The 17,477-nt window shown below is 33.1% G+C and overlaps 5 protein-coding genes across 5 annotated transcripts; 1 reads left to right on the top strand and 4 right to left on the bottom strand.

Annotated features, from left to right (window-relative positions):
• Positions 1 to 500: 500 nt before the first annotated feature.
• On the bottom strand, positions 501 to 4,418 carry LOC126869998 (meiosis-specific nuclear structural protein 1-like). Its single transcript, XM_050627295.1, has 4 exons — positions 3,381 to 4,418; positions 3,118 to 3,315; positions 2,852 to 2,990; positions 501 to 2,779 (listed from the first exon to the last, which is right to left on the bottom strand). Exons 1-4 carry the CDS (start codon positions 3,597 to 3,599, stop codon positions 2,610 to 2,612), a joined length of 726 nt encoding a protein of 241 aa, XP_050483252.1. The 5' UTR covers positions 3,600 to 4,418; the 3' UTR covers positions 501 to 2,609.
• Positions 4,419 to 4,559: 141 nt separating this feature from the next.
• Positions 4,560 to 7,764, bottom strand: LOC126869975 (ATP-dependent RNA helicase abstrakt). The gene is made up of 10 exons (XM_050627242.1): positions 7,254 to 7,764; positions 6,889 to 7,162; positions 6,467 to 6,812; positions 6,257 to 6,390; positions 6,005 to 6,161; positions 5,764 to 5,926; positions 5,390 to 5,690; positions 5,164 to 5,313; positions 4,911 to 5,093; positions 4,560 to 4,825 (listed from the first exon to the last, which is right to left on the bottom strand). The coding sequence occupies exons 1-10, from the start codon at positions 7,284 to 7,286 to the stop codon at positions 4,689 to 4,691; spliced, it is 1,878 nt and encodes a 625-aa protein (XP_050483199.1). The 5' UTR covers positions 7,287 to 7,764; the 3' UTR covers positions 4,560 to 4,688.
• Positions 7,765 to 7,820: 56 nt separating this feature from the next.
• Positions 7,821 to 14,762, top strand: LOC126869966 (uncharacterized). Its single transcript, XM_050627212.1, is given in 12 exon segments — positions 7,821 to 8,195; positions 8,320 to 8,581; positions 10,430 to 10,643; positions 10,720 to 10,953; positions 11,049 to 11,180; positions 11,264 to 11,463; positions 11,528 to 11,651; positions 11,724 to 11,830; positions 12,820 to 12,986; positions 13,052 to 13,512; positions 13,584 to 14,324; positions 14,388 to 14,762. Coding segments are annotated over 12 exon segments (2,919 nt in total). The 5' UTR covers positions 7,821 to 8,047; the 3' UTR covers positions 14,517 to 14,762.
• Positions 8,595 to 10,432, bottom strand: LOC126869991 (uncharacterized). Its single transcript, XM_050627278.1, has 7 exons — positions 10,133 to 10,432; positions 9,813 to 10,056; positions 9,553 to 9,748; positions 9,349 to 9,473; positions 9,093 to 9,275; positions 8,851 to 9,020; positions 8,595 to 8,789 (listed from the first exon to the last, which is right to left on the bottom strand). The coding sequence occupies exons 1-7, from the start codon at positions 10,144 to 10,146 to the stop codon at positions 8,657 to 8,659; spliced, it is 1,065 nt and encodes a 354-aa protein (XP_050483235.1). The 5' UTR covers positions 10,147 to 10,432; the 3' UTR covers positions 8,595 to 8,656.
• On the bottom strand, positions 14,359 to 17,389 carry LOC126869979 (spermine oxidase-like). The gene is made up of 8 exons (XM_050627246.1): positions 17,002 to 17,389; positions 16,667 to 16,922; positions 15,944 to 16,157; positions 15,633 to 15,869; positions 15,437 to 15,568; positions 15,148 to 15,350; positions 14,964 to 15,084; positions 14,359 to 14,891 (listed from the first exon to the last, which is right to left on the bottom strand). Exons 1-8 carry the CDS (start codon positions 17,231 to 17,233, stop codon positions 14,778 to 14,780), a joined length of 1,509 nt encoding a protein of 502 aa, XP_050483203.1. The 5' UTR covers positions 17,234 to 17,389; the 3' UTR covers positions 14,359 to 14,777.
• Positions 17,390 to 17,477: the final 88 nt, after the last annotated feature.

The following is a 17,477-nucleotide window of genomic DNA, read 5'->3' as shown; positions in this document are numbered from 1 at the left end:
AGAATCTTTGAGAACGTAAATCGCGGTTGATAGTTGAAGCTAGTCTATCCTTTTTGAGTTTCTTTAAAGATCGTCTATCGTCAACTTGATACTTTTTGCCTGCACTTGCTGTTGTTAATCTAACGTACTATTCTCATGGTTCCTATTCGCCGGCAATTCCTAACCGCGGTGTAAAACTTGCCGGATTATTTGCATTTCCAGTGGATAAGCGATGGCAAGACTCTCGTTGAGCTATTTATATTTTTGAGACTGTATAAAAGATACGAGAATTAACGACACGCATTCTTCGCTATATTTCCATGAGTTTCATTCCTCCCAGTGTGTATTCAGAGACTGTCTACCCTACTGGGAAAACGGCTGTAGCTTAATCGTATTGAAATGATTTATCATTACTATTCTGCGGTGCTATTAGTCAATATCGCTTAACGAAACGATTCTGTGCCCGTCGAACATTCCAACGATTCCTCCAAATCTCTTTCCATCCAATCGAATCTATGTTCCTCTTATTTCCCTCGTTGAAACTACTTGTTCTTATTCTAACGTTTGTTAATGTTATTTGTTATTTGCTTCGATTCATTCCACTCCACAGAAACGGTGTTTTTCTCAGAATACTCTAGCATTTACCCGATGCTTCTATTACTTTGACCCACCATATAAAGATCTTATCGATCGCAAGCATTATTGAAATATCCGGTAACATTTATGGTTTCGTGAAACAAGAAGAATAGCTTCCGCGAAACGTACTAGAGACTTGCGAGAGTTATGTGTTAAAAAAAAAAAAGAAAAAAAACGCTTGTATCGTCGTTAAGACGCCGAGAGAAGGCGTCGTGATTGGTCTCGTTGACGAAGAGCAACAGGAAATTTCTGACCAGATTTGTTCACCGTTGATGAGATATTATTAGCGTTAAGGGACGGAGGTGGGCAAATCTATTTTTCGTTGTTCATTAATGTAAAACACGCTGCGATAAATACTGCCATAACGTATCGTACAAGAGGGAATTACGCGTAAAATGATACGTGTATATCGTTATAACGCGAAAGAACCATCGAGACACGCTTCGTTTGCCCACCTCTGATTAAAACCAGTAGAGTATTTTGCCGATTGCTGCGAATAAATGAACAAAAATCTGCTTGTGTGTATACATACGTGCGTACGTGTACTTAAATCGTAAGAATATGTGATTTTACTTTTACGTGAATTTATATACACGTTTAACAGGCGTAAGCGGATTGCGATCGAGTCTCTGCAATCTCTGAGAGTCGATCGTTCAATATGTGTTACGCGACTAATATTTAATTAACCCATTGGCCTAATATTACGTAAATCGTAAGCGATTATTATTTAGTCAGAAACGTTTACTCGAATAGTCGGTACTATTTATTAAACGAAACAGAGAAGAATCAACTAGTGCGACTGCAGTTTCCGACTGGCTAAAAAATTCTTGGATCCATCTTCCTTTCTTCGTTTCTCTTAGAGAAAAGTTAGAAGAAACGACGCGTAGAAAACCGCGTCGGTCGAAAGAGAAAATAAGAGTAGCGAGTCGATGTAGGCAAATGGGTTATCAAAGGAAATGTGATTTTACTTTTAAGACCAATCTGTGTTAAATTCGTGAACTTGACCGGTTCTGAGCCAGTGGCCATGTCGCCTAATTCCCTCCCTCGTTATCGCTTCGTACTTAAGAAATTCTCCATAAAGGTTCTTTAGTTCGCTGGAAGAAAGAACCGTAGGTCAGGACCATTCGTCGAGATGCAATTTCGATACGTGGAGATAAGGATTTCACGTAGCGTATAAGGAATACAAATAGACAACTTACAATAGTATTCAGTTTTTAAAGTTTACGATCATTACGATCATCCATTGAACGACGATCTTCCGAGAAAAGAATTTCTCTACGATCTCAGGAATACGTTTCACGAGTTCATTTCCGAATATTACTGTACCGTTTCCAAGTGTATAATGTTTTAACGATAGATATGTTAATTTACTCGTCATTTAAAGAAGAGATGAGAACGATCGACCGATCATATTAGTTTGTAAGCGACTATGGCGACTAGCCAGTCACCGAGAAAACTAACATTCGTACTTATAGTTATTCTTAATGCTCGAGTGCTACTTGTTTCGCTACTTCAACCCCTTCTTACGCCGAAGATGTTTTAACACAGAGTGAAAGAGAGAGAGAGAGAGAGAGAGAAAGAAAGACGGAAAAAGAAGGAAGAAAGAAATTGAAACGATCGTTTTGATATTACATGACAATTGTTATAAATCGAAAATGAAAAATTGCAAATGGAAGGGGTAAAAATGGTAGAAGAAATCGCTCGAGAATTGCCTCGATTGCCAAGAAAAATCCGATCGGCAGAACGAAACTCGTTAGTTAGCTGTTCCCGTCCGATTTTTCGATACTGGACACGCCCGAGGCGAGACTGTTAATTTATCATGTACTTAATATCCAATATAAGATGGGGCTGCTGTATTTTTACACGGACTTTGTATAAATGACGAGAGCCGCAAGAACCGCGAGAGCGATGGTTTTCGCGCATCATTGTATATATCTGTATACCAATAAATAGCTGTAGAATTAAAAATTTAATTTCATCTTCAGTGTTTCTATTTAAAGCACGTTGTTCTTTGCCTGCTGAAATTTCACTGCCTCCAAGTTAGATTCCGAATGACACTTAGTTTCGTTAATATCAATTTCACGCCTTATCTTTCCTGCATCCTTCGAACGTTGCGTTTTATTTTGCTCTATAGCCTCGCGCAATTCATTTCCATATTGGACGACTACAAATAAAATATGGCAAAGCTTACCCACGTTAGTTCCGATATCTTTGATATCAACGGCGATTTACACACCTTTTTCGCGTCGTGCTTGCTCCTTTTGGCCTTCCTTTTCCTCCTGTTTCTTTCGTTCATCTGCCAAATACTTGGCGAAAGCAGCGTCGATCGCATTTTCTTTCGCCTTCCTTTCAGCCACAGCTCTCTGAGTTTTTGCCTGTTCATTTTACAGCCTCTAACAATCTTTATACGCGATGTTACATTTCTTACGCGTATTGTATAAAAAGATAATGCGCAATGAAAAACAAAAAAGAAGAAATTCCGCGATGCAACCATAATCTCACCATCTCTTCTAGTTGTTGTCTCGCAGTACGTTTCTTTTTCATCGCCAGTTTAATCGCTTCACCCGCCAGTTTGCGTTCTTTCTCTACCAAATATAATTCCCTGGAAATTTCTTCCCGTTCTATTCGTTTATGCTCTTCCTCCATCAATTTACTCATCATCTTTTCTAACATAGCGTCCTTAGCTGCCTGAGTGTCGGCCTAAAAAAGACAGGTGCGTTGTTAAGATAAAATTCAGTGCCAATGAATGGACGTCTTCGTAGAACCTTTCCTTCAGCTTCCCTCTTTTGCAAAGCCTCCCTTTTAGCGATGATTCGCAAAATCTCGTCGTGTTCCTGCTTCAGAACCTCCCTCCTCTTCTCTTTCCAAAATCGTCGAGCTTTTAAAAAAGCATCCTTCTCAGCCTCCATCAAAGCAGCTATTTCTTTCTTCCTCTTCTCCGCTTTCAAATTTTCTTGGTGCATCGTCTCGCCAACTTCTTCCATTATCTTTCGCTCGCGATGCTTCTCCTCCTCTTTCTCACGCAGTTTCCGTCGATTATCTAGGAGTTGGTTCTGGAGATCTCTTTTGTAACTTAATTTCTTCTGCCGCTGCTTTATCTCAAAATCTTCCTCGACATCCCACGGGCTGGACAGATTAGAAGTTTGTATCTGTTCATCCTGAGTCTTCTTTTCTATCAACTCTACGTGTTTCTTCTCCAAAGCTTCGTTACATACAGATGGAACAGCAGATTTTATCTTTCTACTCTTTAATGACTCTTGCAGTTCGATATCTGTATTATATTAATAGGTGCACAGTAAGTAAATTTATAATTAATAGACTGCGGCTATTTATGCAAATTCATATTTTTATGGATATAATTACAAGCATATAGACGTTATAGTTATAATAAACATTAAACATAAAACATTATAGAGAGTATTGTACTTTGCATATTTTGTATATGTTTGCATATTATATGCATTGTGTGCATCTTTGCAGCTTCTAATTTTCCATGAATGCATATACACCAACAATTTAACAACGAGTTAAAGGAAAATTGCGCTTTTACGTTTACGACGTGCAAGCTCCTCGACTAGTCGCTGCGTGCGTTTAAGCTGCCGAATTTTTACATCACCAGCCGCCTTGGCATATTGTAGTTTTTCCGCTTCTAATGCTTCTTTGCGTTCAATGTGCTGTTGACGTAATCTTCGCTTCTTTTCGGCACTTTTCTCTATTATCCTTCGCCGTGCCTCTATTTCATCGGCTTTCTGATTTTTGATCCTCGTGAAATCGTCATCCCCCTTCCCATTTTGCCCTCTAATCATTATTCAGGTCAATTCAGACGGAGTTTTTGTTGAAAAATTTCTATCTTTGTGCGTATCGTGTGCCAAATTGATGAACAGAGAAAACATAAAAGCATCGCGTTTAAAGCTAGCAGGAAGTATGCAGTGTCGAGGAAAGAATGAGATAATATCTATGTTTAATTATGAATACAAATTTTGTAAAACTATTTACAAAATACGATATTACACAGAGAAATCACTATTTTTTAAAAGATATGTACAAAATATGTCCAAAATAATATGTCCAGTTTAATAGTCAGCTGCATTGCTGGCCAAGTAATCACGGCGTCCGATATTCGAAGCTTGTTTGTTCTGGATAGCTTCCAGTTTGGGACACTCTGTGATTCTGTGACCAAGACCACCACAATAACTGCATCCACGCTCATCTGAAATGTAATAAAAAAAAAACACGGTTTATTTCCTGCTTCTTAATAAAAAAGAAAATGTAAATGTTATCTGCAATCGTTTTACCTCCCAAATTGAGGTATTTTTCATTCTCTGAACAAAGTTCCAGCAAGAATGGTGGAACCTTTTGTTTCGCTTCCATAAGCAAGTGTTTAAGATCCAGTAACACAGACTCGTCATTTGCTTTGTTAATAAATGTTGTTGCTATTCCAGTTCGTCCAGAACGCCCAGTTCTTCCGATCCTATGCACTATACATAAAAATTAATTATTTATGTAATTAATCATTGCTTAATAATTAATAGAAACATGCTAAATTACCATAGTTTTCAACATCATCCGGCATATCGTAATTTATAACGTGTTGCACATCGGCAAAATCGAGACCTTTGGATGCAACATCCGTCGCAACCAATACATCCTTCCGGCCTTCACGAAAAGCTTCTACAGAACGTGATCTTTCTTCCTGATCTATAAAAAAGTAATTACACAATTTAAACACTAGAAATATACTTGATGATATTTATTGCGTTAAAATTGAATATACCTTTTCCACCATGTATTGCTACCGCTTCAACGCCCTTTAGCAATAGGTATTCGTGAATAGCATCAACGTCTTGCTTTTTCTCGGCAAATATAAGTACAGGTGGGGGAGTTTTTTGTAAACATTCCAGGAGATACACGATTTTAGCTTCTTGCTTGACGTATTCAACTTCTTGTATTACATTCATAGACGCTGCACCTGCGCGACCAACATTAATCGTCACAGGTTTTACTAAAGCGGAACGCGCAAAATTTTGAATCTTCTTTGGCATAGTCGCAGAAAACAGCAACGTTTGTCTCTGACCCTATATGAAATATATGCTCAAATGTAGTACAAACAATTTTTAATATAATAAAAATATAACAAAGTATATTTACCCTGAAGAACGAAAAAATTGTTCGCACATCTTCTTCAAAACCCATGTCGATCATACGATCGGCTTCGTCCATACACAGATAACGACACACGCTGAGTTTTACCATCTTTTTATCTAACATATCCATTAGTCTTCCAGGAGTTGCCACCATAATGTGAACACCTCTATAATCAAGGCAAAGATTATATAATGCGATAGAAATATCGAAATAAGAAAAATCAAAGTGTTGGCAGAATACTTGCTTGTTAATAACTTCTAAAGATTCTGATACAGGTACACCTCCAATTGCTAGACAGCTGCGTATTTCGGGACAACCTGCTTGTCGTAAAGTATTCGTATAATGTCGAATAATATCGTAAGTTTGTTTCGCTAATTCTCGAGACGGACAAATGATTAAACCTGAAAGGGGATAAACGTCATATTTAATATCATTATATTATTTAATATCATTTTCTAAATATTTTATTTTTTATATTATCACAATATAGTATTACCATATGGTCCTTCGTTTCTCACAAATGGCATAGCCACTTCTTGTTCTAGACAAAACATTATAATAGGTAATACAAATACCAATGTTTTACCGCTACCAGTAAAGGCAATGCCAATCATATCGCGACCTGATAATCTATAAAAAGGAAAAAAATAAATACTTTATATTTTACAGAAAAATGACTACAAATATGCAATAAATGTATACTAACACTGTTGGTATTCCTTGAACTTGAATTGGTGTGGGTTTAACGATACCTTTCTGTTCCAAACCATTCAGTATACCTCTATGAAATTTCATCTCTTTGAAGCTTTTCAATGGTGGTGGTACATCATCTCCCTCTACTAAAATTCTAAGTTTCCTCCTAATCCTTTCATGTCTTGCTTCTCCTGCAGCGAGAACTGCTCTTGGAGGTCTCCAACTGGTCTTTATTGGGTCCTCGTATTGAATACCCTTTGCTAATTCCGCTACACCCATTAAAGCTTTATTTTCTGCTACACTCTCTAGGATCTTTTCTTCTTCCTTCAACTGTTTTTCCATAGCACTTTCCTTCTTAGCTAAAATATTTTACGAATCGGTTAATTTAAATTATTGAAAATTTTTTATTTCATGAAGTATGCCATACACGGTTACCTTCTGCTAATTTTTTTAATTCAGTATGTTGATCCAACAAAGAAATGTTCGACTTTCTTCCCCATACTTGCCCATCATCATCATCTGCATCATCCTTTTCATTCTCACTGCTACTTTTCCCGATAATACCAGCAGCAGCTTCATCTTTAAGTTGTCCAAGCTTACCAAGCTTAATTAATTGATATTTTTTACGTTCTTTAACTGGCACATAAGGAACATAATCGTCATCTGTTTCCAAGGGACTGCTTTCCTTGTCTCCTTCTCTTCTGTATCTCTATATTAAGAAACATTTATTAATTTATTAGTTGGAGAAATTTTAGAGATATATAATTAATAAGAGATAAAATATCAGATAGTAAAATAACCTTTCGTGGAGGATCTCCTTTTTCTTGTGCCATTTTTTACACAATTAAATACTTTAAATATTTTAAGATTCAAAGATGATTCAAACGAATAATTTATGTGATAACAGACATAGTATTCTGTGTATTATTAAGGAATCCACATATAACCTATATTCCATATAATTGTATTCCCAAACTTTAAAAGAACGAAGTAATATATTCAGTGAATATGTCGTAATGCCACCATTATCAATATTTCAAAAGTACTTTTCAATAATATCAATTTTATTCTTGATGATTCTATTAAAAATTAATATTAATAATAAAGAAACACTTTGGAAGTTGTTTACATTACATTCAGATTCGATACTCGATACTCAATACTCGATTGCTTCACATCGAAAAATGAATCGATTTATCAATATTTAAAACGTTCATATCATCGACATCTAATTTATACTTAATATATACCAAATTCGATCCGATACAAAATGAATTTTTGTAACCGGGAAATAAGGTATAGCTAAAAAATCAATACTAAACTTTTAATCAGTAGACGATGAAAATTTTGTATTATGGTATTTGTGGCGCTATCCACTTCCGGAATACATCACATCAGCTGATCAAAGCATGGTACTGACACTACCAGATATTTACGTCGGGTATGTTTTTAGTATGGTTATTTAAACATTAATCGTATTTATTGTTATTCTAGATAAAAAGATTAAATACTGAATAAATTATGTACATATGATAACGATATCATAGTATACTAATTACAATCTACTACTTCAAAACGTTGTTAAAACAATACAATGTTTAAAGATCCAAAAATAATAATCATTGGTGCTGGAGCAGCGGGTATTGCTGCAGCAACTAGATTAATAGAAAAAGGATTAAAAAATATTACAATTCTCGAAGGAAAAGATCGGATCGGCGGTAGAATACATACAATAGAATTTTGTAAGTAAATTATTTCTGTTTCTATTGTACGTTCATTAAACATTCATACACAAAGTTCAATTTCTGTTGCATAGGATAAAGAAACGCACTTATTTTTAAAGCAATTATAATTTTATATTTTCAGCGGACAATGTAGTGGAATTAGGTGCACAATGGGTTCATGGTGAACGGGGGAATGTTGTTTTTAATCTTGCTTATCCACACAAACTATTAGATTCGTCAAAATGCTTTAATGTATTCGATAGACACTTATTTGTTACTGCAAAGGGTGAAATTCTCTCAAAAGAAGAAAGTATAGAAACATTAAAAATATACTATGATATTTCTGAAAATATATCGGATGATATACATAATTCAGAGTCATATGGGGAATATTTTATAAATCAGTGAGTATATAAATAGGTTTAAAATATATTATTTATTATATACAAAATTAAAATTATCTATTAAATTATACAAGTTTATTTTAAACATTTCTTTAAAAGAATGTTCTTAACAAATGCATCAATGTCACTCTCTCTAAACCATGCTTGCAAAGTTGGATGCAAATTTGTTGTTGCAACTGTAAAAACTTCTTTATCAGGAACTATACACCTAAAAAGAGAAATACTTATGTAAATACATTAGTATAAACAGTAATCTTTGACAAACTTACCTTACACGGGAATTAATGCATTGACTTCTCACATATTCATATCTTAAAAGAGAATATATATATTTTATGTACTTTGCATCTAATCTATTTTGGTCTTCAGTATAGATTTTCTTAGAATTATTTATTCTTTCCATATATCCTTGTGTTAATATAGGTATAATAAAGTTCACCTAAATGTTAGTAATTAGTAGTAATTAAATTGAATTAGATTTTTCAATTTAGAGACATTTAAATTGTTTTACCTGTTTAAAACAATCATCTATAAACTCTTCTGCTCTACTATATACATAATTTTCCTGTTCTTGAAGTATGAGAACTCCAATTTTGGGCTCCTTAGACCTGAATATTTTTGCTATATGCTGTGCAGTTTCTGAACCATCATCAGCAAATGTTAACATAACTTTACAGCCATATGGTTTTTTAGTCTATCAAGAAGATATACAAAAAATGTCAATTTGTATTGATGTAAAGACATTTATCACAAATATTCTATAATACCTTTTTTAAATTATCTTGTATAACATGCCCAGAAACTGATTTATGTCTTTGTATATTATGTACAAAATTAATTGGAGTTAATACTAATGGAGCTCTTGGTACATTATTTGGTCTCATGATTGATTCTATACAAATAAAAACCATTCATCTAAGCTAAATTGAAAGAAAAGGATCCTACTGCTTCTATGATAAATATTAAAATACCATTTGCCGTAGTACTTTGTGAAATTCTGTTAATTAGATCAGAAATATCATCCTTTACTTGATTAATTATATCAAAACGATGCATTCTTTGTAAAATACTCAAAATCTTATCTATAGTTGCCTCAGCATGTTGCACATACGTTAGTAATACATAATAAGTTGGATCTTGCAGGCCTTTAAAATCATAATCTATACACTGTAAGAAAAAGAGCTAACAAAACAGTTTTAAATAAAACCATCATTAAATATTATATGCATACACGTATTTGTTCCATCGTTAGGCCCATATGTGCAGCAAATTCTTGCCACCCATTATAAGTTTTCCCTGTTGCAGTAGAACTTAGTAATAAACATAATTTTTGCAATGTGGTTTTTCCAATCTCTTCGAATAGATAAGAAGCATGAATTTGTGCTGTAGCTCTTTGAATATTTAATGCTACAGTATCTAAATTTGGAGGACCATCAACCTCTCTTCTCAACTTTTCCAATTCAGGATCAACATTGCTGAAATACAAAATATTTTATAATTAATGAAAACATTTTTTTTTTTCTACAAAACTAATTCAGTAATAATTCTTACCCTTTTGCAAACATGTTTATAAAGTATATATAATTTATGTTCCTGTGTCACATTTTTTGTAGAGAGATATAGATCATTCATAATTTGTAACGTAATACAATAGTTTTATAAAGCACAATGCAAGAAATTATGCTTAATAATGTACAAATTTTAATAAATGCACTATAGTTTTCTCTTCCTTTCTCGTTTCAAGGTTAGTGACTCACATCCGGCCTGATTTTACCGCTAAAATTCGAAATTTCTTCCGATCGTTGTAATAAGAAACTGAATTGAATTAAATTGAATTAAATATTTCAGATTTTATAAAATATTTGACAAAAATCCGTTTACTAGTCGTAATAAAGCCGAGCAATTACTAGATTGGATACATAAATTTGATAATTCCATTCAATGTAGTGATTCATGGTTTGATGTTTCTGCAAAAGAAATTGTAAATTATTGGACTTGTGATGGAGATCTTGTACTTAATTGGAAGGGTCATGGCTATAAAACACTGTTTGCTTTATTATCTGTATGTATATTTTATATCACTAATAATTACATTATATACGTATATGTAGCAATAGTTCATTTTTCTTTTATTTCAGCAAAAAATATCAAATGCAAAAAATAAATTGCCTATAATGGAAAAAATAGAATTTAACAAAGATGTTTATAATATTGACTATACTTCAGATAACAATATAATTGTAAAAACAAAAGATGGTTCAACATATAAAGCATCTCATGTTATATTTACTGCATCTCTTGGTGTTCTGAAAGAAAAACATAACACAATGTTCACTCCACTTTTACCTGGAACAAAGCAACATGCAATAAAGGTACGGTAAAAATTTAATATTGATGGTTAATATGGAAATTTCTCTACTTTTTCGTATACACTTAATTTAAAACACAATTGTAATATGTTATTTAGGGTTTAAATATTGGAACTGTAAATAAAGTGTTCTTGGAATTCCCACATAGATGGTGGCAAGAAGAGTGTGCAGGTTTTAGTTTAATATGGTCTAAGGAAGATAAAGAAGAATTTATTAAATCTTATGGACAAGTATGGACAAGTATACAGCTATATCCTTTAATATTGATAAACATTATCAGTATTGGTTCTTAAATTCACCATATATGATGTAGGATTATGAGTGGCTATGTGATGTTTTTGCATTTATTTCTGTGGATTATCAACCAAGAGTACTATGTGCATGGATCTCTGGTAAATTTGCAAAACAAATGGAGTTACTGTCTGATAATGATGTATTTGATGGACTATATTTATTACTAGAAATGTTTTTGAGTAAAACGTATAATATTCCAAAATTTGATCAAATGATTAGGTAATAATTTGTAATATTCCCTTTTTTGGTATTCTAATGTTAATATGTATTATATTATTTATAGATCATCATGGTATACTGATGAATGTTTCCATGGATCGTACACCTTTAAAAGTATAACAACTGAAAAGCTAAACGTGAAAACGGAAGATTTAGCTGAACCTATTATATTAGCTGATGGGAAACCTGTATGTATTTCCATTAACTGAATAATTAAGGAAAAATGGGTATCAGATTCTTTTATAATTTTTATTCAATAGATAATCCTCTTCGCTGGAGAAGCGACGCATGAACATTATTATTCTACTGTGCATGGTGCAGTTGAAACGGGTTTCAGAGAAGCTGATAGAATAATAGATTTCTATAGGTAAATTTTATAACTTTTACATATATAATTAGTATTTCAATTTTATTTGGGATATTTGGGTAACTACGGTGTAAAATAGTGCAGTCTTTCTGATTACTCATTATAGTTGAGATAAAAGGTTATTACTTATACATAATGATTCTGTGGATGATTAAACAGTAATTTATTCTAAAATAAGCTTATTTTGTGATCATCGCATGGCTTAAAAGATTCTGTGTGACTTGATTTTTATTTTCCAATATCATTTATGTCTTTAAATTTGTAATTCACACTTCGTGTCTTATGCAATCATATCTGTTTTATTTTTTAATCTTAAAAATAATATCTAGGCGCGCACACATACAAAGATAATCTGCGTAATCTATGACAATTATACTTGTCCTTTTTTTCATTAATTTCTTTTACTTGTTCTTCAATCTGAAAAAGTAGTATGAATGAAAAAGCTAATTTATATTAAAAGTGTTTATATTGAATCATATATTCTATTTCTATTGATTAGCATGCTTCTTAGGCGGTTAAAGCCTCAGCTCTAACCAGAGCCACATTTCTTCATAAGGGACCACGGTAAATTATAGATTTACTTGATGATTTACATTTTAAAAAACATTCTTTATGTAAACATTAAATATATATTTCCAATGTATTGATTTAATCAATAACCATTTATTTTTATTATTTTATTCTTCCAACAAAAAGAAACTTAACATATAAATTTCACACTTAGCAGTAAATAAATAAAATGCATGCATGTCTATTCTTGCTGCATTGTTGATTTTGCTACTATCGATTTACAAGCAGTAAGTAATATATTTTTCTATTAATTAGGTAATTTTCCTTCTTGATAGAAGATTACGATATTGTTATATTTGTTAATTATTTAAATTTGTATATAGTAATAATTCGTACATACATGTTAAAAATTGATTACAATTATAAACAAATTGTCAAAATTGAATAAAGAAAGAAAAATCACAATTCTAATCACGTAGAACACGTGGTTGCATAAACAACTTCCATAAACTGGAAAGGACAGTGAATGCGTCAAGCCAAGAAGTAACAAGAACGAAACTTGTAATAGTAGGTGCAGGTATTGCGGGATTAGCGGCTGCGAAGACATTAGACGAAGCAAATTTCAAAGATTATCTATTAATCGAAGGTAATTAAACGTGGTATCGGAATTGCATCCACTAAGTATGATATTTACTGTTTATTTTCTCACAGCGCAAAATGAAGTCGGTGGTCGAATTCAATCTATTCCGTGGAATAAAGCTTGGATAGAATGTGGGGCGCAGTTTGTGCACGGTGATCAAAGTCAATTAGCCCAATTATGTTATGAACATGATTTACTCTCAGATATACAATATCAAGATGGTCAAGGAATTTTCATTCGCAATAATGGTTGTAAAGTAGATGAAGCTTTGATAGAGGAGATAGATGACCTTGTTCGCACTACATTAGAAGATTGCGAAGATTGTGAAAACAAAGATATCGAAGTAGGCTTTGAAAATATCGATGCGGTTTTGAGAAATTGTCTCAATAAACATTTACATAAAAAGAATGACCCATTACCAATAAGAACCATAAAGAAGGAAATTTTTGATTGGAATGTTAGATTTCTTGTAATTGATAATGCTTGTTTCACACTTGATGAACTGTCCACGAAATATTGGGGAAAATTTAAGGTAAATACGGGTCAATTGTAATGTTGAACTTATACGGGAAAATTTAATAACGCTAACTATTTCATTTATAGTATGTCGGCGGCTCAGAACACGTGTTGTTTAAATCCTGATATACGGCTTTACCCAAACTTATCGCTGATAGTTTGGGTAAAGAAAATTTATTACTTAATACCTCTGTTGATACAATCGAGTGGCAACGAGTAATAGATAATGATTTCAATTCCCCACTTATTATAAATATCTCTAACAATACTCGTATTCTTGCGGATTGTGTAATAATTACCTGCTCTCTCGGTTATTTGAAAGAGAATTATAAGAAGATGTTCATTCCCCCCTTACCGAATCTCTTCAGCCAGGCAATCGAATGTTTAGGTTTCGATTTAATAAATAAGGTTTTCCTCGATTTTGGTGTCCCTTGGTGGAAACCTGGTACCAAAGGGTTTCAATTACTTTGGAAAGAAGGAGTATTTTGCAATAAAAATCTGGCTATATGGACTAGAGATCTGACGGGTTTCGATGTTCTGCCAAATCACGAAGGTGTACTCCTTGGTTGGGTTGGTGGACGCGGAGCTTATATTATTGAAACTTTAAGCGAACAGCAGGTCGCAACGGACTGTGAAAATTTACTTAAACATTATTTAAGATTTGACAAAATACCACCAGTAAAAAAATGTTTGAGGACTCGGTGGAATGCAAATAAGTATGTTCGTGGCAGTTATAGTCATATTACAACAAGATGTGACGCGAATGGCGTTACACCACACACTTTAGCAGAGGCGATATGGGGCAAGGCAAAAAAATATGACAATAAGGTAAGAAAAATCAACACACTTGATTATGAAATACTCGATGCAACGAAAATTAATTTATTTTAGGATGTGCCTATCATTATGTTTGCTGGTGAAGCAACGCACGACAATTTTTACTCTACGACGCATGGTGCTTACGATACTGGAGTAAAACAAGCACAAACGTTTTTACGATATCACGTCGTTAAGAATTAATTATACATAATTTTAAATTTCTAAGAAATATGAATGAAAGTACTTTGAAATATGTGGGTACAGTCGCATATAAAAAACACGCGTGCACACATTTCAAACTTAATAAAAAATTTCTTGCGTTTTATATATGTACAGTTACGTATATAATTTTTATCGTATCATGTTTATTATCATATTAATAATGTTTATAATCATATTAATTATGAACAATTTTATCTAAATAAAATGTATTATTTTGTCATTGCATTTTCAATTATACTATTAATTGTCGTAAAGATTTATTAATCTTTCAGCTTCTCTCCACCCAGAGGCAATTGCTCCATGTACTGTAGAGTAGTGTTTTTTGTTGGTAGCTTCACCTCCGAATAGAATTACCTAAAAGAAACAGATGAAACAATATGTAATCTGGTATTCATTTTTTGAAAAATTCGTTCAAATAAAACTTACGGGTTTCCCCATTTTCATAATTGGCTCTGATAATTCCTTCGCGGTAGAGTTCATCCTTATAGAATCTATGCTCTGATAACTGTATGTACCCCGAAAATGCTTATTTTGATGCCATTTACTCCTATAAACGAAAAGAATGTCGTCAGACAGAGATAAGAATAGATAGAAGCTGAAAGATTGGTACCTTATCATCGCTACTGGCCTAGTGACATTATAATGTTTCAACAACATATTATTTAATATTTGTACTGTTTGATCAAAAACTTCATCGTCAGTGAGGTCATCCATTAACCGCGCACCTCTTCCAGATACCCATGCCTGCAATAAACGAGGCTTGTGGTCGACAAAGTTAAAGCCTGCTGTGTAAGGCATCCACCTCATTTTTGGCTAAATAAAATAAAAATATAATTTATGTTTATATTATATACAACTAAATTAACATATTCGTTTGTAGCGCAACTTTAAAATCTTACATCACTCTCAAGCTTCTCCCTTTCTTCTTTACTCCACAAAATTCTATATCCTGCGTTGTTCGTTTCTGTGGGAGTAAACCAAATATCATCGAAGGCTAAAAATATTTTACAAGCATTTCCAAATCCCAGTCCCTAAAACGAAAGTTAAATATCGTTAATTAAACTTTAATTTTTTCTGGGGAAAAAGGAAATATACCTTAATAGTCTTAATTTTTGATTCCGACAATGAAGGATTAAAGAGAGTTTCGTGCTGTGCTTTAAGCACTCCTAAAGAAGGTGTCATGATGACATGATCGGCTATATATTCTTTTCCATCGAGCGTTGTTATTTTCACGGTATTATCGTCACTGGAGTAATCAACTTTCGTTACTTCAGCATTAAGTACCGTTTTGTTTAGCACAGGTAACTCATCCTCCGGATTTGGAAATCTTTTCTATTTAAGAAATTTACGGTAAATAAGCATGTTCAACGAATAAAATATATTGTCGTAAGATAATAAACACCAACCATTAATATATCGAGAATAGTACCATATCCTCGTTTTCTCCAATTGATCGCCAGATCACCTTTGCACACATCATAATTGGTATACGTTTTCGCTGCGATATCGAACCAGTCATCGGCAGGATCAAAACTAGTCTCCATTAAATTCAACAGCCACAATATTTGATCCTGTAGCGTTTCATTTAATTCCGGAAACATCTTAAAATTGTCTTTGAACCTAATGTAAAGTCATTTTAGATCAATGTATAAAGTATATGGTAAGGTATGCGCGTCACTTCAGATATGAATTTAGGACAGGCACATAATAATTCACAGATTCATCATGTTAAATTATAATGTTAAAGAACAGACGAATTCAATTATATAACGGAAGTAATAATATTCGAGAGCACATCCCTAATATTGCATACTAATATAAAAATTCTTATTATGATATTATATATTATGATATTATATATTATTCAATTATATTATAAAATTATAAATAATATATATGTAAATAATACTATAACAACAAATAATAATGTTACTATTAAATAATATTTTCTTCTTGCTTTTTGCTTGTTCTCAACTTTGCGATCTTTTGAATACCATATAACCTGGTTCGTACAATTATGAATTACATTCAAGATAAATTTCTGATAAAACAATTACTATATATTCATTTGAATCTTTTTATCCTGAGTACATTCATGAAGCGACGATATAAACGCATAAAATTCGTACTTGTATATGAGACATTCGCCGACGGAATGCTGACACTCATCATCCGACATCTCCGGACTAGTGCGCCCAAAAGATAGGTAAGTATCCGTAATGTTCTTTGTGATTCTAGGATCGAGTAATTCACCAGTAGATGTGTATATTTCATCGTTAAATGGTTTGGAGTGATCTGTAATGTTCAAAGGAGCTACCAATTCGTACGCAACATTTCCCTTCTCTCCGTGAACCCATTGCGCGCCTAAATCGATCACGTACTCGTCTACAAACGTAAACAGTCTATCAATCTTATTTTGTAATTGCGCATACCCTATTGCTACCTTAGTAAAAGCTAGACTCACCAAATTTTACTGTATTTACCCGTCCACCGATTCGATTCTCGGCTTCCAAAATAATAAGATTTTCAAAACCATTCTCGATCAATTTCGACGCAGCCGCGATACCAGACGCTCCAGCACCAACGATCACTATACGCGGCGATTTAGTATCTTCAGAAATCGTGCCTGAGATGAGGCAAAACAGAAAGATCAAGTAATAGAGCATCTCCGACGGTAAAATGAACTCTGCGCGCATAAACTTTTATCAATTGACAGATTGGACATCTAGTTTTACGTGATAACCCTTATATATACTGTATGCTCCTGTTCATATAATAATTTGCTTTTGTTAAGCAATAGTGATAGTATCTGGAGTATGTAATTGGCAATAATAACATCGTTCAGATAATGGCTAATAATGAGAGATAATGAAATTATTCTTTCCATAAATTACTACATAATTTAACCTATAACTTTTAATAGTTTTTTTAATACATTTT

Source organism: Bombus huntii, chromosome 10, assembly GCF_024542735.1.
Source record: "Bombus huntii isolate Logan2020A chromosome 10, iyBomHunt1.1, whole genome shotgun sequence".
In the NCBI taxonomy this organism is placed as follows: Eukaryota; Metazoa; Arthropoda; class Insecta; order Hymenoptera; family Apidae; genus Bombus; species Bombus huntii.
Note: the sequence above shows the minus strand (reverse complement) of the source record. Positions and strands in the feature narration are given on the sequence as shown.

Excerpts from the sequence above, each read along its gene's own strand:
- LOC126869991 (XM_050627278.1), bottom strand. Across the intron at positions 9,474-9,552 it reads ACAAAGTACTACGGCAAATG|AATCAATCATGAGACCAAAT; the intron begins GTATTTTAATAT and ends TTATTTGTATAG. Across the intron at positions 9,021-9,092 it reads TAGATGATTGTTTTAAACAG|GTGAACTTTATTATACCTAT; the intron begins GTAAAACAATTT and ends ACTAACATTTAG.
- LOC126869975 (XM_050627242.1), bottom strand. The coding sequence starts at position 7,286 with ATGGCACAAGAAAAAGGAGATCCTCCACGAAAG. Across the intron at positions 5,314-5,389 it reads AGCAATACATGGTGGAAAAG|ATCAGGAAGAAAGATCACGT; the intron begins GTATATTCAATT and ends ACTTTTTTATAG. Across the intron at positions 5,094-5,163 it reads GGATGATGTTGAAAACTATG|TGCATAGGATCGGAAGAACT; the intron begins GTAATTTAGCAT and ends TTTTATGTATAG.
- LOC126869979 (XM_050627246.1), bottom strand. The coding sequence starts at position 17,233 with ATGCGCGCAGAGTTCATTTTACCGTCGGAGATGCTCTATTACTTGATC. Across the intron at positions 15,351-15,436 it reads GGGAGAAGCTTGAGAGTGAT|CCAAAAATGAGGTGGATGCC; the intron begins GTAAGATTTTAA and ends TATTTTATTTAG. Across the intron at positions 14,892-14,963 it reads TTATGAAAATGGGGAAACCC|GTAATTCTATTCGGAGGTGA; the intron begins GTAAGTTTTATT and ends TGTTTCTTTTAG.
- LOC126869998 (XM_050627295.1), bottom strand. The coding sequence starts at position 3,599 with ATGGAAGAAGTTGGCGAGACGATGCACCAAGAAAATTTGAAAGCGGAG. Across the intron at positions 2,991-3,117 it reads GACAACAACTAGAAGAGATG|GCAAAAACTCAGAGAGCTGT; the intron begins GTGAGATTATGG and ends TAAAATGAACAG. Across the intron at positions 2,780-2,851 it reads GCAAGCACGACGCGAAAAAG|TCGTCCAATATGGAAATGAA; the intron begins GTGTGTAAATCG and ends TTTTATTTGTAG.